General features: G+C 45.0%; 1 protein-coding gene across 2 annotated transcripts; it reads left to right on the top strand.

Annotated features, from left to right (window-relative positions):
• Positions 1-1,089: 1,089 nt before the first annotated feature.
• Adpgk (ADP dependent glucokinase) lies at positions 1,090-25,175 on the top strand. 2 transcript variants are annotated; one of them, XM_076925506.1, is made up of 7 exons: positions 1,090-1,405; positions 7,559-7,784; positions 13,392-13,454; positions 19,164-19,284; positions 21,967-22,163; positions 22,678-22,776; positions 23,729-25,175. In XM_076925506.1, the coding sequence occupies exons 1-7, from the start codon at positions 1,173-1,175 to the stop codon at positions 24,275-24,277; spliced, it is 1,488 nt and encodes a 495-aa protein (XP_076781621.1). In that variant the 5' UTR covers positions 1,090-1,172; the 3' UTR covers positions 24,278-25,175. The 2 variants fall into 2 exon arrangements, with proteins under 2 accessions (XP_076781621.1, XP_076781620.1); XM_076925505.1 differs by having other exon boundaries at positions 23,726-25,175.

Raw genomic sequence — 25,175 nt, 5'->3', positions numbered from 1 at the left:
TTGTTTTGGAAATAGAGGGCGGAGTGGTCACTTTTGGTGCCAGGGAGATTTAACAACTGAGGGCCATGACAGAAACAAGTTTCTCTGGAACAGCTTGGCATGGACTCTAAGCGGGGTCAGGGAGAAGATAATGTCCAAGATCAAAGCTAGGGAAATGCATTTCTATTAACAAGTCCAAAAATCATAAACAGAGTAGAAAATTGGTCAGGAGCTAGCAGAACTAGAAAAATAGAAACAAGCCAGGGCAGAAGATGAAGCTGAGAATAAACTGGACATCAAGCCTAGCTTCCCTGCCTCTTAACCTACCACACAGTGTCACACTAAAGAAGTGTCACACTAAAGAAGGCAGGGCTGGATTTAGTCCCTCCATATTGTACACGATTGTATCCCTTTGTGGCTTATTCTGGGGTTGTTAAAAGGAACAGCACCTCCAAAAGGGTTATCTAAAGGGTCTGAGTGTTGAATCTGATCACTAGATTGAACAAGATCGCTCCAGTCTCAGCGGAAGCCTTTGAGTAGCTGAAAATCTCAAAAGGTGGAATTCCCCCTGCCCAGCACCACTAGGGTCTGAACTGATTGCTCTCGCGGGAAGCTCTTCCCACCATCGTGCCCTCTTCGCGACGCCACTGCACCAGATTCAGAAAGGAACTGGCGTTATTAAATCATGGAGGGCAGACACTGGCGGAGGAACGGATTAAGAGAGAACAGCGTGGCTCGTGTCAATGGGAGACCGATTTACTCTTACGTAATCGCACGGTTTGCCAGCTTCTTCGTTATCGGCAGGTCTTATCTTACTAGGGAACTAAACGTTCTTCGCCCACGCTATCTCGGGCTACTGGTGAATTTCGGGATTTGGGACCACACTACTATTGCCTTTGTTCATACAGGGTCAGAACCGCACAACAGCACCTCCCAGCGCCAGAGCCCCGATGTGAACAGAGCGAATCCCCAAGGCCCGCTCCGTTGTCGCCCCGCCTCCAGCCTACCCGTAGCTCCACCCATAACTCGGGGGGGGAGGGGCCTGCAATTTAGCAGTAGCTCCGCCCATCGGGAGGAAGAGCCTGTGGCGCGCGGGTGTGACGTTACGCGCGTCTACGTCATCACGCGCCCAGCTGGGAGGAGGCGCTAGCCGAGAAAGGATCCTGTAGCTTCCAGTGCGGCGGTGTGTCCACATGGCGCTGTGGCGCGGGTCTGCGTGCGCCGGCTTCCTGGCGCTAGCCGTGGGCTGCGTGTTCTTGCTGGAGCCGGAGCTACCCGGCACGGCGCTGCGCTCGCTCTGGAGCTCGCTGAGGCTGGGGCCCGCCCCAGTGCCCCCGGGACCTCTGTCCCCCGAGGGCCGGCTGGCGGCCGCTTGGGACGCCCTCATCGTGCAGCCCGCCCGGCGCTGGCGCCGCGTGGCTGTGGGGTGAGTGCCTGCGGGGCCTGCCTGCGGCTCTGGGCCTCCCCGGGACGTGCGCGCGCTCTGGGGTCCTCCCGGGACTCGGTGGTGTCCGGGTTGCCCTCTTGGTGAAAGTGTCGGACGTGTGAGACGAGCCTTTTTCGTCATCGCTGCAGGGACAGTCAGCATATTTCCTCTTGGCTGGCCCCGCTCTTCTCTTGTCCGTGTAGAAGCTGCTTTCATAGCCTCTTAGAAATCCAAATCAACCTGTCACTTGTATTTTTTGAGATTTACTCTGTTGTCCTGTCTTTCAGCCCGTTTCTGCCAACTGCTCTCAGGTGGTCACGATGCTTGGGGCTTTCCTGTTTTTCTAGCACTCTCCCCAATGTACTTAAAGCTGAATGTTTCTGCCTCTAGCTGTCGACTTTATTTCTTTACGTCATCCAGTCTGAAGACCACTCTACTAAAACTGCTCGTTTTCAAATGCAACATTTTCTGTTAAGGTTTCATCATCGGCTTCTCTGCGCCTTTCGCGTTTAGCACGCCATTCTCGAAACTACTTTCTTCCCCATACTAAGGGATGGTCCATATTTTTAAGGTTCTCTCAAATGACAGTATCTTCTTTCTTGATGAAACTCACAAAAATGTAAATTTTTTTTAAGCTAACCTTAAGCCCTCTTCCAGTTAGGCTTGATTTTCTCGTCAACATGTCAAGGACGCTATGCATCAGCAAGTTTTTTGGTATGTTTTTCTTTAGGTTGCGGCTGGTTGGTTTGGTTTTGGTTTTGGTTTTGGTCTTTTTTTTTTTTGTTTTTTTTTTTGTTAATTGTTGGCTGCTGCCGCTGTTCCTTTTCGAACCACAGCCTCCTTGGCTGGTCGGGAACATACATAGATCAAAAATGGTCTCAAGCTTAGATCTGCCTGCTCCTCCCCCTGTGCTGGTGTTACATGCATAAGGAGGCCTGTACAAAAACAAGCCTGTCAGATACTCTCCTTTTTTGCTTTGAATGTTGTGGCTAGGTAGAGTAAAGCAAAGTTGACCTGAATCGATGAAATAATCATGATATTTACCCAATATCATGTTAGCTTATATCCAAACACTGGTTTTGTACTGTGTATTTCTTACCTCTTTAAAAGTTCAGTCTCTTTGCCCACCTCCATATCAGATTCTCTTCCTCCTCCTCTTCATGTATGGGTGTACCTGTAGAGACTCCCATCCCCTGGAACTGGAATTATGGACAGTTGTGAGCTGCTATAGGGGTACTGGAATTCAAACCTGGGTCCTCTTTAAGAGGACCTGCTCTTAACCACTGAGCCATTTCTCCAGTCTTCATTATCAGAGCTTTATTTTAAGATTTAAAAATTTTAAACTTTACTTGTGTGGGAGTGGGTATGTTCTTGTGAGTGCAGGTCCCCTTGGGGGCCAGAAAAGAGTGTTGGATCCCCTGGGGCCAAGTTACATGTAGTTGTGAGTTACTCAGACTGGTGCTCTGACATGAACTCTCCTCTGGAATAGCAGCCCCTGTTCTTAACTGCTGAGACATCTCCAGCCCTCATTATCTGATTAGTTTGTTTCTTTTTCCTTCTTTCTTTTTTTCCTTTTAGTTTTGTTTTATTTTTTAATTATTTTTATTTACTTATTTTTCTTCAAGACAGGGTTTCTCTGTGTAGTCCAGGCTCTCCTGGAACTCACTCTGTAGACCAGGCTGGCCTCAAACTCAGAGATCCACCTGCTTCTGCCTCCCTAGTGCTGGGATTAAAGGCATGGCTTTATCAGGCTCTTTGAGCTCTGTCAGGTGTGTGCTGGGCTCTGAGGGTGTGTGTGGAGGGAGCCAGATCTGTGCTGCATTTGTTGGAAGCAGCTTGGGCTGCTAGAACAACACTAGTTGCTTAAAACAACATAGACTTTCTGGTGACTGGAAACTGATAGTCCCAAATCAAGGTACCAGAGTGGTTTCTAAGAAGCTGATTTCTGGAGCTGCCTTTCTTCCTACCTTGCAGCTAGCCAACTTCTTGTGTTCTCACATGCCTTTTACTGTATAGTTCTCCAGAGTGATGTCTCTCCCTCTTATACGGACACCATTCATGTTGGATTAGGGCCCACCCACTTAACCTTAATTGCTTCCTGAAAGACTCTAAATCCAAATACAGTCACACTGGGCATTGAGGTATGTCTTAATTACTTTTCTATTGCCATAACAAAACTCTGCAGCTAAAGCAACTTGTAGAAGAAAAAGTTTCTTGGGGGCTTACAGTTTTGGAGGGTAAGTCCATTGCCATCATGACAGGGAATGTGGCAACAGCCAGGCAGGCAGGTAAGCATGATTCTGAAACAGTAGCTGCGAGTTTATATCCTTATTCAAAAGTAGGAGGAAAATAGCTAACTGGAAAGGGCATGGACTTTTGAAACCTCAAAGCTCACCCCCAGACACGAACTTCTTCCAACAAGGCCACACCTGACCCTTCACAAACGGTTCCACCAACTGAAACATTCAGGTATATGAACCAATAGCAAGCATTCTTATTCAAACCACCACAGGGTTTTAATACAAGAATTTGAGGTGAGATAGGGGAGAGATATTGTCCATAACAGTTGTAAAAAGTGCTGTCTGTGTTCAGCTACCAATAAGAGCAAGGCAGTCCCGCTAGTCCAAAGAATTACTAATTCCTCCAGGACGGTGGCAGTAGAAAAAGCTCCAAGATGATGTTCCATTTTCTATTATGTAGTAATAAATCACCTCAAAACTTAGTAACTCAAAACAGCCATATTTCATGATCTTCATCTGTCTAAGTTATGATTGGTTTCAGCTGAGCAGTTATAGCTTGAAGTTGTATATTGGTAGGGTAGTGTCTGGGACTAGATTTATCATTAAGATTGATCAAGGCTAGAACTTCTACTGAGGTTTTCCACCGACAGGAAGCATCTAGCTGTTCATTTTCTCACAGCAGTGAGATTAGGCTAGGAGACTGTCCAAAGATGAGCAGACATTTGCCTTAAAGTTTCATGATTTAACCATAGGGTCAGATTTCCCAGAGTCTAGTTTACCAGGTTTTAATGGGAGGGCACATGGGTCACTCCTTGGTGGAAGGAATATCAAAACTACATGGTAACAAGGTGGGACATCTGTAAGACCACCGTAGAAAATCTATTCTATAGTAACTTGTATGATAGAACTAGAGGGAACAAACAGGTTTCTTCAGGTCACGGCAAGGGGTCAGATGCATCCATTGAAGAACTGAGTATGGGGAATTTATGATTTGGCAAGAGTCCATGGTAAAGAAATGCAGCATCAGGTGTGATGGCACACTCCTGCAATCCCAGCTCTGGGAGCTGAGGCAGGGATGTAAATGTGTATGGCTTTCCTCCTGACCCCAGGCTCCCAGAATGGTGACTCTGAGACTCAAAATGTATTCGTGAACACCTTGGCCATAAGCTTTGGCTTATTCTCCAACTAGCTCATAAATTAATATCCCATTCTAACCTAAGTTCTGCTTCATGACTGGTTACCTCGCCAGTTCTCACCATTTGTCCTCCGTGTTCCTTGACAAATCCTCCCACCTGGCTTCATCCCAAAAATCCTTTCTCCCTACCAGATGTCCCATCTTCTATTCTACCCTTCCCTATAGGCCATAGGCTTGTTAACTGACAAGCAATGCATCCTTACAATACACGTTATATTCTCTCTTCACAGGAAGATTGGGGCCATCCTGGACTACATTAGCAAGATATTCAGAATGAGATTGCTGAGAGGAAATCTTTGAAGGTCTTTCGATTCAGAGTTAGTAATGGAGAAGAGTTGTAAAGGTTTATAAACAGGCAAATGCCATTAAGTTTCTTGTTGAGAATATCTGATGGGAATGGAAAAGTAGATTTTTGAGCAGCCATTTTAACCTGTTCTAACTGCACAGCACCTTCTGAAGTGTAAAGGCATGGGGTTGGGGGAGCAAATGTACCAGAATTTAATTGTGGAGTGGGAGTGGATTATAGTTTGACACACAAGATTTAGTGTCATCAGCAAGACAGGCTCTGTCTGGGTACCATGGCCCTTTTCAGAGGACATTGTAGGGCTCCGGTAACAGGAGGAAAGAAGCCAAACCATTGGCAGTGGTACTGGAGGGTAGACAGGCAGCAGGTCCTCCATGTGAGGAGGAGCAACTGTATGAAGCAGGTGGTTCCAAGTATTACCAGCACCACAGATGACTAAATGTCTCGGAAATACTGGTTTCTTGTGGTCATACAACCATGGCTGTTGGAAATACAATGTAAGACTAGTCTTTCCCACTTCTGCATTCATGTTCAGCCCCTAGTGTTACCATAGGAAGGGACAAGGAACAGATTGTGAGGGCAGTTAAACTAGACTTGAGTGGATGAGACTGCATGTTCTTGTGGGGTTTCAGATGAAATGGCTTCTGAGAATGAGGCTGGAGTTAGGACTGGGCTGCATGGTTTTGAGATCTCAGGGCTTAAGTGGAGTGCACCTTGACTTCCGAGGAGTGTAACTCCTTCCTGCTTCTGAATTGAAGCCTGGTACCTGTTGCTTATAGGGTAAAATGAATCCGAATCTGTTCTCCCTTCCTCTGAATTCTTCACTCTAGATTACCACTCATGTTGTATCCTAAGACAAGGCTCTTTCACCCACAGCTTTGCTTTCTGTGCCCCATGCCCAGAATTTAGTATCAGATGAATCTACTGTAGCTTTTCTCAGCTGGAGCCATGATGACTAGTTACTAATTAGTGATCTCTATTTGTTTTCTAACTTTGTGTTCCTTATCTGAAGATGTCTTCACAACTTCAGTGCCTCAGAAAACTTTGAGGTGCTTCAGGTTAGGAGGAAGAACCCCACTTGCATCTGAGTCTGTGCAAATAGACCAGGAAGCTAGGACTTCCAGTGCCTTTTCTGACCCGCTCCTTAGAAAGACATTTGGTATCTGACCTGTTTGTTCCCTGATTGTTCATGTGTGTTTTCTCTGTATTATACAGTACACAACCATTTATACATTTTGAAATGTATAATCTGCTCTCCTGTCAAGTGAGCATTTGCACTCTTGTTAGTTTCTTTCCTTCCATTTTCTCTTCACAGTGAAGCTTAAGTGGTGTGCCTGTTGGTGTTGAATGTTGCTTTTAGGTTCAGAGAAGAGGCTTTCACTGATGAAAGATGTGACGGGTACACATGGATCATTAGTCTGCTATCTGCCCATAAGTAGATGGCACTAACATTTTTTCTGTAGGTTTTAGGGATTTGTGTATATGTGTCCGTGTGTATGTGTGGTTTTTTTTTTTTTTTTAATTCTGAAACAAGATCTTGCTAAGTTGATGAGGCTTTATAATTTCATACAATCAAGCAGGTGATGCTGTACTGGTTTCTTACCAGCCCTTTGAAGTGCCCAGACTAATTCTGTGAACACCCATCAAGTACCAAACCGATTTAAGGCCACGGGCATGCCCAATCCCAAATCTTCAAAGCCACACTCATTTTCTTTTTTTTTCTTTTTTTTTTTTTTTTTTTTTTTTTTTTTTGGTTTTTCGAGACAGGGTTTCTCTGTATAGCCTTGGCTGTCCTGGAACTCACTTGGTAGACCAGGCTGGCTTCGAACTCAGAAATCCGCCTGCCTCTGCCTCCCAAGTGCTGGGATTAAAGGCGTGCGCCACCACCGCCCGGCTCGCACTCAGTTTCAAGATGCAGCTTCAGCTCAGAGTGTTCAGAAGTCAGTTCATTCTGACCAGTATCCTTTCTTGTCTTTGGAGGGAAAGTATCTTTTGACAAGAACTTTATTTTGCACCTTAAAACATATATTAATTTATTAAATCTTTACTGTAAGTTAACTTGTACTGTTGCCATTTTATAGACAGGGAAACTGAGATTCAGAAATTAAAGTGACTTGCATCCAAACGATATAACTCTAGCAGCATCTTTTCATAAATTCATTTTCGTTATTAATGATACTGTTGCTCTGAGTGCCAAGCCTTCTCAGTTTGTAACTGGCAAGAAAAGTTTGCCAGGCTCTTGAAGAGTTCCAGATAACATTATTCTTTAGCTATATGATTGCTTTGTTGCTCTGGTGTCAAACCTATGCCAGCTATTTGCTGTGTAAATGAAATTTTCCAAGCTGACCTCTATAGCTAAAATCAGAGTGCTGCCCCTGTATTTCAGCTTCCTTTTATCTTTTCTATTCTTCCAGAGTCAATGCCTGTGTGGATGTGGTAATCTCTGGCGTGAAGCTCCTGCAGGCACTTGGCCTCAGTCCCGGGAGTGGAAAAGACCATGCTGTTCTACACTCAAGAAGTGATCTGGAAGAAGCCTTCGTGCACTTCATGGGGAAGGGAGCCGCTGCTGAGCGATTCTTCAGTGATAGAGAGGCCTTCCATGACATTGCCCTGGCTGCGTCTGAGTTCCCAGGAGCCCAGGTCTGTCCCATTCACCAGTAATAAAGGCTGTGGGTAGGTGGATGGGGGAGAGCCATTTTACAGGGTTCTTAGAAGTAGCTTTCTTTTCCAGTGTACAAGGAGATGGTGATCCAATTCTGTGGGGTTTGTCCTTTTTGTAAAATTTTGTGTTGGGCCTGTCATTAATTTTACTGTTTTTACTCAGATTTCTGTTCTGAGTCACATAATAACCCCCCCTCCCCCCTTTTTTTGTTACCAGGCTAAAGGTTAGAAGCATGTTTGCTCTTGGTTTGTTAACAGTAATTTATTTGGTTTGGTTTGGTTTTAGTTTTTCAAGACAGAGTTTCTCTATGTAATAGCCATAGCTGTCTTAGAACTTGCTTTGTAGACCAGGCTAGCCTCAAACTCACAGAGATTCATCTGCCTCTGCTTCACCAATATGCCAAGCTGTTTGCAGTAATCTTAATATGGCTGAGTCCTATCTAAGTTGGAGAAAAAAGGTAAACCCACAGAGATCTAGATCTAAATCCCCTTGGGAAAGGGAGCTGGGAGTGTTTTCACCTCTGTTTTGTTTGTCCAAATCAGGGTGTTTCAAGAGGGTAGAGGCTACTGTCCTATATGTTATAGAATTGTTAGCAGTCTTTTGCTTTGGGCCACTGAGTGCAAGGCTCTGTTCCCCACTTGTGATGGCCAAAATATCTCCGACACTCTCCTGTGTTTCCTATGGGGAGGAGGAGGGTAGCACGATCACCATGGCTGATACCTGCTGCCTAGATTGGTAGTTCTTATGGGAAGGTGGGGGGCAGTGGGAGCTGCTGGAGAAGTCCTGTTCAGTCTGTGGAGACCTAGAGTTTACCTTTCTAGCATGTTCCTTGGTTTAACACTACTGGGTTGAAGACCAAAGACCTAGTTTTGAGAGTCACTTGTTTATAGAGCAGAACACTTCAGTGGTCCCTAGCTCCTATGTAATTATAAACAAAACCCTGGATCCTCCATGGTAGACCCACAGCATGTAGTAGAAAAGTTGGTACTAGAGCTGGAGACATAACCTTAGCCCTTCCCATCCCTCTCACCAGCATGCATGCGCTCGATCCTAGGGGTGACGTCTGGTTCTGACTTCTCTCATCTCGGCACTGTTAGCCCAGATAATTCCTCCTTATGTAGGACCTTCCTTTTGTACAATGAAAGGCCTTACATAAATTAGAGCCTGTAGTTCGAGCTAGTATAAAAGGAATTAAAAATCCTTGCCAACCCATATAAAAGACACATGATCCAGGTATTTTATTTTATTTTATTTATAAGCTGTAAGCCTAAATTGGACCTATTCTAACGTACACCCCAGCCATATGTCCCTTGTTACTTGCTGTTTCTCCTGGCCACATGCTCACAGTTCCTCTCTTGTCTTGGGGGAAACTTTCCTCCTCGATTTGTCTCCTTTATTTATCTGCAACCCCCAGCCAGGTCACGGAAAACCCACCTACCTCTATCTAGCACCCAATCACAGGCTTTAGCCTTTTATTGACCAATTAACTTGGGGAACAAGGCTACACAGCATATTTGGTGTGTGTGAGGATCTTGGGAATGGAGGGCAACCAAATCTTGGGGGCCAATATTTAGCATTTGAATACATAGCAGCACCACACCAACCCCCTACAAGCTAAGGAAGTTGTTAATACATGTTTAATTGGTACCAGCCACTGGCAAACCATGGTGACCACTTTTATTTCGATGACTTTTGAGATTTAAATTTTTTTTTGTCCTTGAAATGGCCAGCTTGAACATTAGAAATGGGCCAGATATTAGCCAGTCAAGTTTCTAAAGGGGACAGTAATTTGTCGTCCTGACATCTAAGCTCAGCAGCAAGACTCCCTCTCAGGAGAGGACCTTAGTCGTGGTATAGTAAGTCTGTATGAGCCTGGTATTTAAATTAGTTTGCTTTATGTGTCTTCTGCTTTGATAAAGGTGGGGAGAATCCTATAGAAACTTAATTTTGCTTTTTTGGTGGTCAAATTTTTTTCTAAGCATTATAAAACTGTCTTGCTTTCTACTGATGCCTCAATTTGGTACTGTTTCAGATTACTATCATCTGTAAGGCTGGTTGCCTCATAACCAACAGATAAACCATCCTATGAAAACCCAGTGTCTGTTTTGTACACACCTTAACATTTTCTCCATGTTTTTTAGTAAAATCCTCTATCCATTCTAGTTAAGGAAAACAGTAAATCTGACATGTAAGCCAAATTTAAGCTGCATATCACAGAAAGTTCTAAATTCTTATGAAGAAAACTAACCCTGTCTTGAGTAAACAGAGATTGACCCAGCGTGGGATGCGAGTGACAGCCAGCGTCTAGAGTAAGTTGTTTAGTCTGCATGGGTTAAGGACAGAAAGGTGGGGTGTTGCTCAGGGGAACTTCTCAGGCTTCTTAACTGTACTGCCTGTTGCTTGGGTTTCCAAGGCACCCAGATCCATGCTTAGCAACGTGGAGCACCAGATGGAATTGTCTGCCTTCTAGATGAGAGCTGCAGCATGGGGAGAGCAGTACTGCCCTGTATGAAGGTCTTTATCTTTACCACCAGGGTGTTTCCAAACACACCAGTGTGTTGCTTTCATCCTTTCTCAAAACTCAGCAACAAACATTTACTTAGGCATATTCTAAGAACAAAGTGATCACTGCCCCCAGGAGCTAGTTGTGTCCCAGATAGTTATCACCCGAGAGTTGGAGCTGTATTAGAGGCTGTTCAGGTTAGATGGAAAGAGATCTATAATCCTGTCTAGGGAAGACCATTTTGGAGGCTAAGATGCCAATGGGGAAAGGCAGCAGGGAGAGAGTATCACACATTGTTGGGAAGGATTCAGAGCCATACCTAATATAGAAGGGGAGGTGTCCTAGTCAGAGGCCCAAGGACTGAGAAGAAGGCTCACTAGGAGAGCTGCAAGCAAGGGTGAAAGGTCAGGACATGGCAGAGTATGGATAGAAGAGAAAGCGTGGGCTGAAAGCAAGAAAGGCTCTGAACACCCTCTTACACCTCATGAGTAGTGTCAGTGTCAGCCCCCCTCAGTGATGCTGCAGCTAGTCACACCTGTGTCCATTTCACACACTGTCACATTTTGTCCTTTGTTACACTTCCCTCTTTGTTGGCATTTCCTCCTTCAGATCATTCCTTGTCTCACATGGGTTTGACAGTGGGAAATAGGGCCCATAGCAACATGCTTTGCTGTCTATTCCTAAAGTGAGTAACAGGTATAGAATACAAAGAGATGGTGAGATTCATTATTGATAATGCACATTTTTAATTGACAAGGTAATTTGTAAACTGAAAAATCTAAGGGCAAAGTTTGTACTTTATCCAATTATTTATACTTACCATAGAAGTGGAAATTAAGCTGGATTATTGGAGAAACTAGTATCATTTAATTAAATGCTCATAGCTGGAATTTGAGCGAAATAAACGTTACCTATATTATGGACATTGAGTTAAATAAAATACATGTTTTTAAGTTATAAGTTGATTATGATTCTATAATCAACTAGGCATGTTGATTCGTGCCTGTAATCTCATCACTTGGGATGCAATGCAGGATTGCTATGAGTTTGTTTGTTTGTTAAGTTTTTGTTATTTTTACTATATGTGAGCACACTGTCACTGTCTTCAGACACACCAGAAGAGGGCATTGAGCCCCATCACAGATGGCTGTGAGCCACATGTGAGTGCTGGGAGCTGAACTCAGGATCTGTAGCCTTCTCTCCAGCTATGCTGTGAGTTTAAAGCCAGCCTAAGCTCTATAGCGCAGCACTGTGTCAACCACTTCTTTACTCCCAAACCCCTGCTAAAGAAGTTACACTTTAGAGCCCAGCACTTGATAGGCAGAAGAATAAACAAACGAATTAAACAATAAAAACACCGAGTTGCATTTTAGGACTGAGGATACAGCGAAAAGCACTTGCCTAGCATTTCCAGACCCTAGGCTCAAACCCCAACACCTAGAAAGGAATATGTTCATGTATTGAATGGTGTTGAGGAGAATGACATGGTCATATGTCATAGTGTGCCATTTAAGGAATCATAGTGTGTGGTGGAGTCATGCTTTTTGTGGTTTCTATTGACTGATTTAGCTGCCTGGAAGCTCAGGACCAAACTTTATCTAATTCAAACAACCATACTAATTTTCATATTTATTCTCTCCACCTTTCCTTATTATTCCTTGTCTGTTTTTGTTTTTTGGTTTGCTCTGAGATGAGGTCTCTATGTGGCTCTGGCTGTCCTGGAGCTTGCTTTGTAGAACAGGCTAACCTTGAACTCACATAGATAAGTCTGCCTCTGCTTCCTGAGTGCTTGGATTAAAGGCATGGACCACCAAGCCTGGCTTTGTTTCTGTTTTACCAGGCTGCGAGTCTTCCTCACTGCTGGGGTGCCCTGAGTGCTGCCACTTGCCACTCAGGGGAGGCAGAATGAAGTCCGTAATGGGGGTCCTCAGTCTGTGTTTTCTGGGGGTAGGAAACAGCAGAGTCTGGGATGATTGCTGTGGTTCCCGTGTACCCAGGCATTGCTGGCCTACCAATGGAAGTTGGGAGCAGGGGTCGTTGGTCCACACTTCCCCTGAAGCTGCCCGCTTGTCAGGCAGAAAGGAGAAGGCAGAGCCCAGGATGGGGGTGGAACACGGTTTGATTCCAAATGAGTACTGAGAATATAGAGGGACCAGAAGAGAGAGGGCATTCTCCCGGAGATTTAGAAGATGCTCCTTACAAAGAAAGCCTGAAGCCACACCCTCTCCCCCTTCTCCCATGACAAAGAGACAGTCCTTGCTTGTTCAGACTACTTTATTTGATGGCACATGTGAATGCATGCATACACCTCAGGGTGAATCAGGGATTAAATACATTTTGCTGGAAGGAATGCCCAGGAAGGGAAGCCCGTTTGCTGACTGCTTGGGACCTATCTAGATACCTCATTAGCATAGAGAACTCTAGGTTTTTATTCTGTGTGACTGATTGCCATGGTCCTCAGTGGGGTGTGGTGGTTCCAGAGCAGGGAGAGATAGGCAGAGAGTGGCTCCACTCCTGTTCTCAGTTCTGAGCTCACTCAGCCTTACCAGTTCTGTCTGGTGGCGTGGTCCACTGCCCCACGCTGTTTTATTAACCTCATTTGATGGAACTAGCCTGGTGGTAGACACCTGTGATCTCTGCCCATGGGAAGTGGAGTCAGGAGGAGCATAAGTTCAAGGTTATCCTCAGCTTTATAGTGAGTGAGCTTGAGGCTAGTCTGAGCTACATGAAACTCTATCTCAAAAAAAGAAAAAAAAAAGAAAAATCAAAATACGTTAGTGAGGGGCTTCAGATGGCTCATCAGTTAAGAGTACTGACACCTCTTTCAAAGGACCAGGGTTTAGTTCCCAGCACCATATGTAGGCTCACAGTTCCAGGGGATCCAGTGCCCTCTTCTGGCTTCCTCAAGTACTACAAACATGTGATGCACAGACATACACACGGCAAGACACCCATAAACATAAAAATCTCAAAAAAAAGTAAAAACTTTGGGAGTAGACATGGACTATGTGTTTAACCTTCGAAATGATGGAACTTGTGTTGTACACTTGTTTGAATGCTGATGGCCATGACTGTCTTACAGCACTATGTCGGAGGAAATGCTGCTTTAATTGGACAGAGGTTTGCCGCCAACACAGACTTAAAGGTAAGTCTCATTTTATAATTAAAACATCTCAACTTGTGTTTTCTAAATGTTAAGAGCAAGAGTGTGTCTTGGTTACTTAATTCAGTCTGTGGGTCACCTGGGCATCTGTTTAGAAAGCAATATTGTGTCAGTGAATGGCAGTAGTGACTAATGCTGTTTGGTATTTACCATGTGTAGATTGATTCTTCAGCAGTCCTGTAAGGCTAGTTAATTCTGCTATTGATGGGACTGGTTTTGCTTTCTACATAAGAAAATGAAGACCTAGAGACAGTCACACTAATACAGACTGGAACTCAGATTCCACCTTGGCAGACTGGCAGAAATACAATACAAATGCTACGCTTTGAATTGACTACCTACCTATACTGTTCTCTCAGGAATTCAGCCTAACTTGCCCAGTATGGACTAAGTATTTCCCAAGAACTACCAAGATTAAGAACTAGATTCTATAAAGATGATGATAAGAGCTAACACATACATGGTTCTTATATAGCTGGGCACTGTTTGAAGCGCTATACACACACACACACACAGAGAGAGAGACAGACAGACAGACAGAGACAGGCATTCATTTAATCCTCACAGAGCGGAGAGGGGGGGGGCAGGGGGGAGGCATTCATTTAATCCTCACAGAGCCTATAAGGCTCCTCCTTTTATTTTCCCCTTGGATATAGGAAAGTGAGGTGCACAGAAGTTGAGCAGCTCAAGGTTACATTGCCTACCTAGTGTTACCTAGACCTGTGATTTGAACCTACGTAAGTCTAGCTTTAGAACTGTACTCTGTTTCTTAGAGTCTAGTAAAGGCCAAGTCAGTGCAATGGTGAAAGTGAAGTCTGGTGGCAGAAGAGAGAAGTGCCTTTTTAAAAGACATTTGTGAGGACGAGGGATCTAGCTAAGTGATATGGTGCTCACCTAGCATGTGCAGAGCCATGGCTGTGATCTTTTAGTACTGCAAAACATTGTGCGTGTGTGCGTGCGTGTTTGTGTGTGTGAGTCATATGCACATATGCAACCAGGGCTCTTGGCCACTGAGCCATCTCTCCACCTTCCTTTTTAAAAAAATGTTTGTCCTTTCTTAAACACTGATGCTCCTTTTAAAAAAAAATCGTTTATTCATTCATTTATGTTTGTACCAGGGCTTCTCTGTAGCTCTGGCTGTCCTGGAACTCACTCTGTAGACCAGGCTTGAACTTGGAGATCCGCCTGCCCCTGCCTCCTGAGTGTTGGGATTAAAGGCGTGCACTACCACCGCCCCAACTTTGGGTTTTCAGTATGGGAAGGGTGTTGTTATTATCAGGTTCAGAACTTTGTGTTATTTCTTTGATTTCTTAAGATGTGCCCTTTAAAGAGGTGTGCTGGTTGATTCCTAAATACTTGAGAGTTTTCTACATGTCATTCTTTTACTAATTTCTGGTTTTGTCCCATTCTGTTGGCACTCCTGTGACTAGCCCAGCAGGATAAATCTCTTTCTCCATCTTGCTACTTATTGCTACTGTTGAGTAAGCCAGGCTTCTTTATATACACTTTTGATGAGTGGCCATCGGAAGAATGCAAAGAACTATAAGGTGTTCTTTACTGAGCGGTTCTGTCTGTGTCTACGATTTTAGGGACAAGTAGAGCTATCCATGCCCTCTGCCAGTTCCTGTCTTGGTCTATCTCCTCTTCAGTCAGCTTTGAGGAACATCTACTATTAACTCTGGTATTGATGCTCAATTCTTAAAGCTGCATAGAGCCAGAGTCACCTCTAACTGCTCTCCAGCCTTTGATCATTCAGTGTATTAGTATGGTATATATCTTTTTCTATCCTTGTGTTTATAGCCTATTTGCATATTCATATTTAATATGTTTTTTTTTTCTTTGTAGATAATATATAGTGGGACTTGCTTTTTTATCCAGTTACATAACCTCCGCCTTTAGGTGGGTATGGTGGTTTGGATGAAATGGCCCTTATAGGTTCATGAATACAAATGCTGACTTAACCAGGGACTGGAACTGTTTTAGAAGGACTAGGAGGTGTGGCTGTCCTTATAGGAACAATAGTGGCCTTGTTGGAGGATGTGTGTCACTGGGAGTGGGCTTTGAAGTTTTAAAAAGTGCTCACTGGGCCCAGTCTCTCTGCCTGCTGCCTTTGGGTCAGGATGTAAAACTCTTAGCTGCTGCTCTGGAACCATGGAGGAAGAAAAGGAGAACAACTAATTCTAAAACTATAAGCCCCCAGTTAAACACGTTGTAAGAGCTGGTTTGCTCATGCATGGTGTCTCCTCACAGCAAGGTCATCTGCATTCAATGCTATTGGCATACTGAGTTAGGTTTAAACCTGGCATCTTGTCCTTTGTTTCTGTTTGCTCTACTTTTTAATCTTCTTGTTTTATATTTATTCCACTTAATTTTACCTATTTTGACTTGCTAGCTATGATTTTTAGTTCTGCTATTTCAGCAGTTTCTTTAAGGTTTATATTGAACTTTTTTTTAATGTGTATGTTTTGCTTCCATTTATGTGTCTGTATATCACATATGTGCAGTGCCCATGGAAGTGAGAAGGGGGCATCATTTCTCCTGAAACTGGACTTGCCGATGGTTGATAGCAGCCGTGTAGGTGCTGAGAATCGGACCCAGGTCTTCTAGAAGAGCATCCAGTGTTCCTAACCACCCTATCATCTCTCCAGTCTTACATTGACTGTCTTTAGTTTATCACAGTTGTGTGATAAACAGGGAGACAAACAAATAAATGTCAGTTCATAGCAGATAGGGCACCACCAGCAAACCAAAGTAAGGAATCCACTCAAATCTAGCCTGCTTTTAAGAGTATGGGAGAGGCATTAATTATAGGAACGTGGAGCTGATAAACTACCAAGGACACACACACACACACACACACACACACACACACACACACACACCATCTTTCTCCTAGTGAACATTAACTGCCTCTTGGAGAGGGGGAGAACAGAACCTTGTGAGTTTGGGACCTAATGATTCTCTCTTCTCCAGTGACGGCCTTTAATGGGCACAGTATTTGTATAGGTGATCACAGCTGCTTAGAATTCAAGAGGGAAATGACAATGTATTCCTGGAGAACAGCCTTTCAGTTTATTACAGTCCTGGGTTAGAAATAGTAAGAATACAATGACAGATCCTAGGAAAGAACTGACACAAGCCCACCCTCAGAAGACCTTTACAGGATGGGCTGTAAGTGTAGAGCAGCGACATTAGGAGACATTCTACATCTCATGATGGGGTCTGCAGGGGACTGGAAGAGCCTTCAGAGTTCTCAGAAATGGAGATTTCTGACTAACTCTCAGCTTTTGGGGGCTGTGGCAGGAAGCTCCAGACTATGACTTAGTCTAGCCTAGAAGTCAGTACAGGTAAGACCATAACTTTTCTCATAGTTACAGGAGCAGAGCCTGGGCTTGCTTTTTCTGCTGAGCCCTGAGTATTCATCAGGCTTAGCAGGAGCCTTTGGGGTCTGTTCTCTCAGAGTGACTACATCTTAAAGTACACACCCATTCCCCAATATATGTCCTATAAGAACTTTAAAACGTTGAAACCTTCCTCCTTTAATGCTACATTTTGTAGACCAACTGCCAAAGAATTTTAAATATACTAGATTTTAATAATAGGTTTTAAAAATAGGGTTTTTTTTCCCACATTTTGTTTATATATGTAAATGTATTTTGTTTGGAGATAGGATCTCACTGTGTATCCCAGGTTGGCATAGAACTCAGATTCACCTGTCTCTGGAATGTTGGGGTTAAAGGCATGCACTACCATGCCTAGTTTATATGTTTTTATATATTGCCTTTGTGTCTGCATGTGCCACAGCATGCACATAGATATGTATGGAGATCAGGAGACACACTCCACCATACCCTGGCATCAGGCTCAGGTTATCAGGCTTGGTGGCAAGTGATTTTACCTGCTGAACCATCTCAGGATTTCTTGTTACTGCCTTACCTGTTGTACACGTGTTCTAAGTCTTCCACTGTGCCGCTTGTGTCTTTCCTTACTTTTTATCTTTAAGCACCCAAGTCTCTCAGAGTCCCCATGTTCGTTGCTCTGTGTTCTCAGTCCATGTTTCCACCTCTTCTCGTTGCTGTTCCCCCTGAAGGACTTTGTTTTATTAATAACATTTTCTTTGATGCAGATCTGCTAGTGAGTTATAAATTTTTCCAGATTTTAAACATTAAACATCTGGAAGTGCTTTTGTGTAAGATGTATTTGTGGGGCTCCACAGGTTCATCCGTGCTGTATGTGGATGGCTGGACTCTGCCTAATGTCCAAATGCTTCGAAACTGTCATTTCCTGTAGTCGACCTATTTGTTGTTGTTTTAGGCATGTGGCTCTCAGTATCTCAGAAGTGAAACTCTAGGCAAGGATTAGGGGAAGGCAATAAAGTGACAGGACCAAGAGTTTTCGGAACTGACAGGAGGCATCCATATCAAAGTGGAAAGCAGAGAGGGAGGTATATTTTTACTCAGAAGCTAACGAGTTTCTCCGTACAAAACAGCATACAGATGAAGCACTCATTGGCCAGTGAATATGGCTCTGAGAGGTCTGAGTGGCGTGCGTCAGTCTGAACCAAAAATGCTCCTTTATGGTTTGGTCTTGAGGGGTATGACAGAAACTTCACTGAACTATGTATGGTCCAGCCAGGACAAGAAGGGGTGTCTAGAGATAAGAGCCAGGAGGAAGCCTAGGCTCAGGCTGAAGCCAGAGGGTTTAGAAAAGTTACAGAGCACCCTTCCTAAGCTTGAAGCTCTGTGGTGGTCACAGCACTTTAGCATAGTGCAGGCCCAGTCTCACAGATTCATTCACTGGCCATTGACAGCTGGTGAAAAGAAGTGGGCCTCTTTTCCTATACTGTAAAAATTCCAACAAATATTTTTATTTGGCAGCTTTGAGCAAACACTTTCATGTCTTTTTGCCTACACAAAATACAAGGGTTTCTTTTTTAAAAAACACTATGGAGGAGCTTCACACAGTGTGTGTTCTTGCCATCTGAGCTACCCAGAAACTGTGGCAGGCAGAGGGTGAGTTTGAGGCCAGCCTGGACTACATAGTTAGTTTACCACCTCAGGAAAGGAAAGAAACATGCCCATCCCGCCCCTGGTAACAGAGTGTGTGTCTCTGTGGGTGTCTGTGTGTCTGCCTTGGCTGCCATATAATAAAATACTATAAATAGTGTTAAAACAAAAAATTACTTTCTCAAAGTTTTGGAGGCTTGAAGGTCCAAAATGAGTTTCATGGAGATGTTAAGGGCCCTTTTGCTGACTTACGGGTGGCTGTGTTCCGTAAGACCTTATTTGATCATTGTCCCCATAAAGGCTCCAGTTCCAACAGCATCACACCAGGGTTAGGCCTTCAGTGTCTAAACTTGAGGGAGACACATTTACTCTGTAACTGAGTGTGGGCCATAGAAATTGCATAGATACCGAACAACATTCTGTAAAACTAGATACATTGTGGTCACTCTTAGAAACCTATGCCCTGCTGATGAAAAGTTCCTATGCTACAAACCTCCAGATCAAGAGAGTCAACTAGATTCTTGCTAAAATGAATAGAATTGGCTCAAACATACCTTGCTGGTTAGTCTGGATTCCGTGGGTTCGGAACTGATCTCCTGGGAGACTGATCTGATGTTACATGTTGTCTCTAGGTTCTTCTGATCTCTTCCTGGGAGACTGATCTGATGTTACATGTCGTCTCTAGGTTCTCCTTTGTGGTCCAGTTGGCCCAAAGCTGCATGAACTTCTTGATGACAATGTCTTTGTCCCACCAGAGTCACTGCAGGAGGAGGATGAGTTCCACCTTATTTTAGAGTACCCGGCAGGTAAGGAAGACACGGATGTGAGTGGGAGGAGGTCCTCAGTCCTGGTGGGAGGATGGGGAGAGGTCTGTAGTGCACTGTGTGACTGTGCCAGATGTCCTTGTCAATTAGCAGGCTCCCACACTGGTCTAAGGAGCTGACAGTAGCCATTGTCTCCATGCTGTGTGATAGGGTATAACAGCGTTGAAGGCAGTGCCTCCGTCTGCAGACAGCACTGGTATGAATCCAGGGAGGGAGGCTGCAGGAGGGATGTGTCACTGTTAAATGTGGAAACGTTATCATGAAGTTTTCCTCTTACCAAGAGCTAAGAAGGGCAGCAGATGTTTGCTCAGCTCTCCTGGATCCTGTCTGGACTTCCAGGCCCAGCCCTTCCAGGCTGCCGGAGACTGGTGCCAGGCCACTGGCACGCTTTCTTTCCTGGAGGTGAAAGGTAGCATTATGTATGCTTGTTCCTCTTACATAATATTCCAGTGTTAACGAATCCAGAGTAACCCATCCAGTGGATTTTATGTTACAAAAATGGAGGTCTGATTTCCTGGACAAATCTTCAACATGTGTTTCCTGCTTATATCTTTTCCTGCACTCAAGAGCTCCTTAGTTTCTGAGTCAACACATCATTTGTGTTAGAAGACTGGGCATCCGCACAGCAGTGGGTGTCCTTATGGTAGTACTTACTGCTCTCCAGTGAATCACTTCCAAGTCAGACAGTGACCCGAACTCACCTAGAGTAATTAACTGTCATTCAAGGTATAATATATGCTTGTTGAAAAGTTCCCCGTCTCCGAGAACACAGAAGGGATTAGTTGTTTCCAAGTTCTCTCTGATACATACTAGAAACATCTGGGGACTGTGGCGGGCAGATCTAAAATTAGAAGCAGAATGTTTTAGTAAGAATGGACATTTAATAATATACAGGCTTTGAGTTGCTGAGTTCAGGTTGTCCAAATAGGAAGTAGGTTTAACACTTTTTACCGTAGTAAAGAGTGAGGATGAGCCTGCGAGTGGGTAAGCTTGTGAGCTGCTGTGGGAAGCAGCTGTCTGGAAGTTCTGGATAGCTGAGGTATATGTCTGGGGCCTGTTCCTGCCACTTCTGTAGGCTCCCAGGCCTGCCTGCATGCTTTGTAGTTAATTTCTCATGGTGACTTGGGATTTGAGAGGGTACTTTCAAAGCCCTGACTGTTGTGGTAGGGAGCCCATTCAGCTTTCTCAAAAACAGTTTCTGTCCTTGGCTTGATAAGCTTGACTTTTGGATACCTAGGGGTGTTTTTTGGACAAAGCAGCAGGCCTTTTGTTAACTTCAGGTGAAGCTGCACTGCCACAGGCTCCAGGAAGAGACAGGCTGATGGCAGTAGCCCTCAGGGCAGCTTCAGTGGAGGCAGTTCCTGGCTTCTCTGTAGCTTAGAGGCTGAATTCCAAGAGCATCCATCAACTTTATTTCTTTTTGTTTTCTTCTGTCTCACCAGAGCACCCCAGAAAAGCTCACTTTCAGCTTTGATCTGGGAATCAAGTGAGTCACCACAGAGGTTTCACTGAGTTGATAAATTGAGAGAAGAAATCAGTACAGAGTTCTGTGAGGAAAGACACATTAGGTGTTGTTACAGGCTGAGCGCCATCATTTCAGGCCACGCCATCAGTCCTGTGTCTTGTGGAAATAGCAGCTCTCTACACTCTCTCGTCTGCCTTGCAGAGGCTTGTTTACCTTCACCTTCTGTTCCCTGAAGACCTCTTGAGACCTGTGTGGTTCTTTTCCCCAGGCTACGCTGGGTAGTGCTTCATAGCGCTTTCATGGAGCTCGTGTTTCACCATTGTACAGCCTTGATTGCAGAAGTGCTGGATTGCTTGTCCTCATAGTCATTTAGGTCATCTGTCTGTTTCCTTCTTCCCTTGTTCTTGCTCGTTCATTCCTGTGGCTGTGTGGCAGGTGCATTAAGTAGTGGGATGTGAGGAGGAAGCACAGGCTTGTCCTCAGCTCCTTGGCTACCTGACAGGTCAGTGCAGATCTGTGCCAGTCCTACACAGTAGGGCACATTAGTGCCTCTGCCAAGGAATAATGATACCTTCATGGGGGTGGTGTAGGAGAAAGACAAATTTAGGGAGGAAGTAGCACTTAAATTGTCAGGGAATAGTCACTACTCCGAAACAATTCTGCATAGAAAGATTGGAACAGCTAAATAGTCTTTAGATCCACAGGCTCAGCAATCTCCAGGGACACCAAGAAGAGGCACAGTCAGCTAGGCTCAGGGTTTCAGCCTATTTAGCTTCCAACTCTAAAAAGTACTCAGGGTGTGGCTCTTGGCAGGGCAGCCTGGCCTATGTTGGGTGTGCTGGTATGTTCTTGTGTGCTGGTATGGGGCAGTCATGCTCTGTACTCATGACCCATGCTTGAGTTCAGCAGACAGCAGGGCTTTCTTGGAACTTAAGGGAAGCTAGTGACATTAAAAGACACAAGCTCAACCTGTGTTTTTGTTTCTTTATTAGAGCCGGGTTTAGGATTTGATTTTTTATCTACTGCAGTCCTGTCCTGGATGCAGGTCCTGCTGACCTTGCACCACTGTAGGGGTCCGCTTGGCCACAGACCAGCATGCTCAGAGCCAAAGCTCCTGTGAGGCACCTGCAAGTTCCCTGAAGTTGGGAGACTGAAAGCCTCTTCCTTTTCTTCCTATTGTGTTGACTGGGCTTTTCTAGGGGAGGAGTGGGGCCCGTTTAAAGCTCCCCATGCCAACCGGTTCATCTTCTCTCACGACCTCTCCAACGGGGCCATGAATATGCTGGAGGTGTTTGTGTCTAGCCTGGAGGAGTTCCAGCCTGACCTGGTGGTCCTTTCTGGATTGCACATGATGGAGGGACAAAGCAAGGAGCTCCAGAGGAAGAGGCTCTTGGAGGTAATAGCTCTGCTACAGACTTACAGGTCTCAGCTGGTGTTTTCCTTCAGGCTCCTGCCACTGAGCCTCTAGCTGAGGCTGCCGTCTTAGGCTCTGCTTCATCAAGGTAGCAGCAGTAGGGCAGTTGAGGACATCTTGCCTGAGCTTCTGTGTCCTCTACTTAACTGAGCATGGCTGCAAGCTGCAGGGTTTGTAGCTATGTTTTGTGTTTTCTGTACCATCTCACTTCACACCAGCTACACCATGCTTCCTGCAGGTCTCAATTTAGGTCCCAGGAATAGGAGACAACCTGAACATACAGGGGCAGTTCTGTGTCCTCTGATTCTATAATTCCGGCAGCTCCCTACAGAGTAGAGTTTTTCTATTGGGACAAGCAGCTGTTGGCCACAGAGGTGGGGACCTGCATTAGCGTCTAATTCTTGAGGATGCAAAGGGTGTTTTGAGTACATCTGGGCTGCTTGCTTCCTCTCACCTGACTTCTGTCCTAATGACACTGCTGTCCTCCTCCTTATAGGTTGTGACCTCCATTTCTGACATCCCCACTGGTATTCCAGTTCACCTGGAGCTGGCCAGTATGACCAACAGGGAGCTCATGAGCAGTATTGTGCATCAGGTAATCATATGGGCCACTTACAGGTGCCTCTGGTCCTGGGGGCCTCAAAAAGAAGTTGTTTTCTCCTATAAGCCCAGGTGTCTGGGCTCTGACAGGTCCACTAACTGACGTGGGTGATGTCACTCAGATCTGAGTACAGGGGAGCCAGAATGGGTCCAGGACTGTCAATGATAATGTCTCCTGCTGGGTTAGGACTGGGGCAGTGTACCTGACAGGCCTGAGCCACGTGTTTTCCTTTGGAGCGAGGATGTTTAAGTGAAGAGTGTTAGGTTTTGTTTTTGTTTTGTTTTTTGTTTTTTTCAAATTTCAGAGACAAAAACTGGGATCCTAACTCAGCTGCTTTCAGTTAAACACAAATGTTGAGTGACTATGACTTCCTAGTGCTAGATATGGTGTGTCACCTCCCTGTAGGGAGGAGTTGGATAAGTCCCAGTGAGCCAGGCCTGAACAGGCTCTTTACAGCTGGCCAGCATGTCAGCCTGGCTGCTCACCAGCTCTGCGAGCTCAGGTCGCCCAGGAACCTCCACCCAGAAAGTGTAAAAGATGGAAGGTGAGCGTGCCCTCAGGAGTCATCAGTTTCATATGAAGCGCCAGTTTATTTTGTACATGGGTAAGAAAACATGGATGTCTAGAAGGCAGGATCTCTGCTGACACCCTCCAACCCTCTGTGGTGAGAGTATCTGGTCTGTATGCAGAGGCCGAAGGCAGAGGGAAGAGTCTCCACAATACGTTGTCGTCTGCCCTTTTACAGTGACACATAACAAGACTAGGTCTGGAGGGTGCTGCGCAACTCTGCAGTTTCCCGAGTGGTCGTGAAGGTGGAGACAGTCAGAGATTTAATACCTGAACCTAGTTTCAGAGATGCCTGCCCGACCTCTAGTCATTGGCTGTGTCCTAATGCTCAAGGAGTTGTGTCCACCAAAAAGAGACCTGTCATTATTTTTGTTAGCAGGTCTTTCCTGCAGTGGCTTCTCTTGGGCTGAATGAACAGGAGCTGCTGTTTCTCAGCCAGTCAGCATCTGGACCCCATGCTTCTCTCTCCTCCTGGGATGGTGTTCCTGATGTGGGCATGGTCAGTGATATCCTCTTCTGGATCTTGAAAGAACATGGCAGGAGTAAAAGCAGATCCTCAGATCTCACCAGGATCCATTTCCACACATTGGTCTACCACATTCTGGCAACTGTGGACGGACACTGGGCCAACCAGCTGGCAGCTGTGGCTGCTGGAGCTCGTGTAGCTGGGACACAAGCCTGTGCCACGGAAACCATAGACACCAACCGGGTATCTCTAAGAGCACCTCAGGAGTTTATGACGTCCCATTTGGAATCCGGCTCCAGGATTGTATTAAACCCAGATAAGCCGGTGGTGGAGTGGCACCGGGAGGGAATCACTTTCCACTTCACACCCGTGTTGGTTTGTAAAGACCCTGTTCGAACTGTAGGCCTTGGTGACGCCATTTCTGCTGAAGGCCTCTTCTATTCAGAAGCACATCCTAATTAGGAAAGCGTAGACAGTTGTATGAGGAATGAAAGCCACCCATCTTAAGAATTCCAGGAAGAACATAGCTTGGGAAATAGGCTTGTGGGTGTCAGAACAGTTCCTAGATCTAATTGGAAGACAGCCAAAGAAATCACAGCAGATTAACTGTACAGATACATTCCAGCCTGTTGGCAACATAAAAACAGTTCAGGTATAATTGAAACTTAGCTATCTACTAATGAGACTGGATTTTTGTTTTTTATGTTGTGCTACAAAGGTTAAAAAACCTCTTTATGAATCCCCAGTTGATGTACCATGACTCTGGAGAGCTCATCCAGCCACAGAAAGTACTTTTCTCCTTACCCACAGAGAAGGCAGTCCTTCCCCACAAGCCTGACCACTCATGAAACCTGGCGAAGGCGGTCATGACAGCTTATGCTCCTGGCAGAATCAACTTCTCTATTCAGTGTTACAGTGACAATATTTGATGTGTGTACCTTCTCGGCCTTATGGTCTCAGACTGGAAGTTCTCGGGAGAGCCTTGAGCCACGTAATCATCCTGCACTTGCTTGGAAGCACCATGCCTTCCTGCCCCAGCTTTGTAGATTGGGGCTGGCTGAGAAAAGACCCCATGGCTTGTTCTTAGCCTCAGTGCTGAGCCTAGAAGTGCTTTCTGCAGCAGAAGACTGGTACTCATTCCTTCTGAGCCTTGAAGAGATGTGTTTTACAACTGGAAAGTGCTTCTGTATAGAACACATCATGTGTTTTGTGTTTCTGTTTTGACACATCCATTAAAGAGTTTGACCTCTTAAGAGCCCCAGGATCATGAATAAATGTGTCATGTTGTATATTTATTTTTTTAATAAATCAAGATTTCTGTGTGCTTTTAAAAATATTAAAACAATTTACATTTCCGGGA

Source organism: Arvicanthis niloticus, chromosome 26 (genome assembly GCF_011762505.2).
Source record: "Arvicanthis niloticus isolate mArvNil1 chromosome 26, mArvNil1.pat.X, whole genome shotgun sequence".
Lineage (NCBI taxonomy): Eukaryota > Metazoa > Chordata > Mammalia > Rodentia > Muridae > Arvicanthis > Arvicanthis niloticus.
Note: the sequence above shows the minus strand (reverse complement) of the source record. Positions and strands in the feature narration are given on the sequence as shown.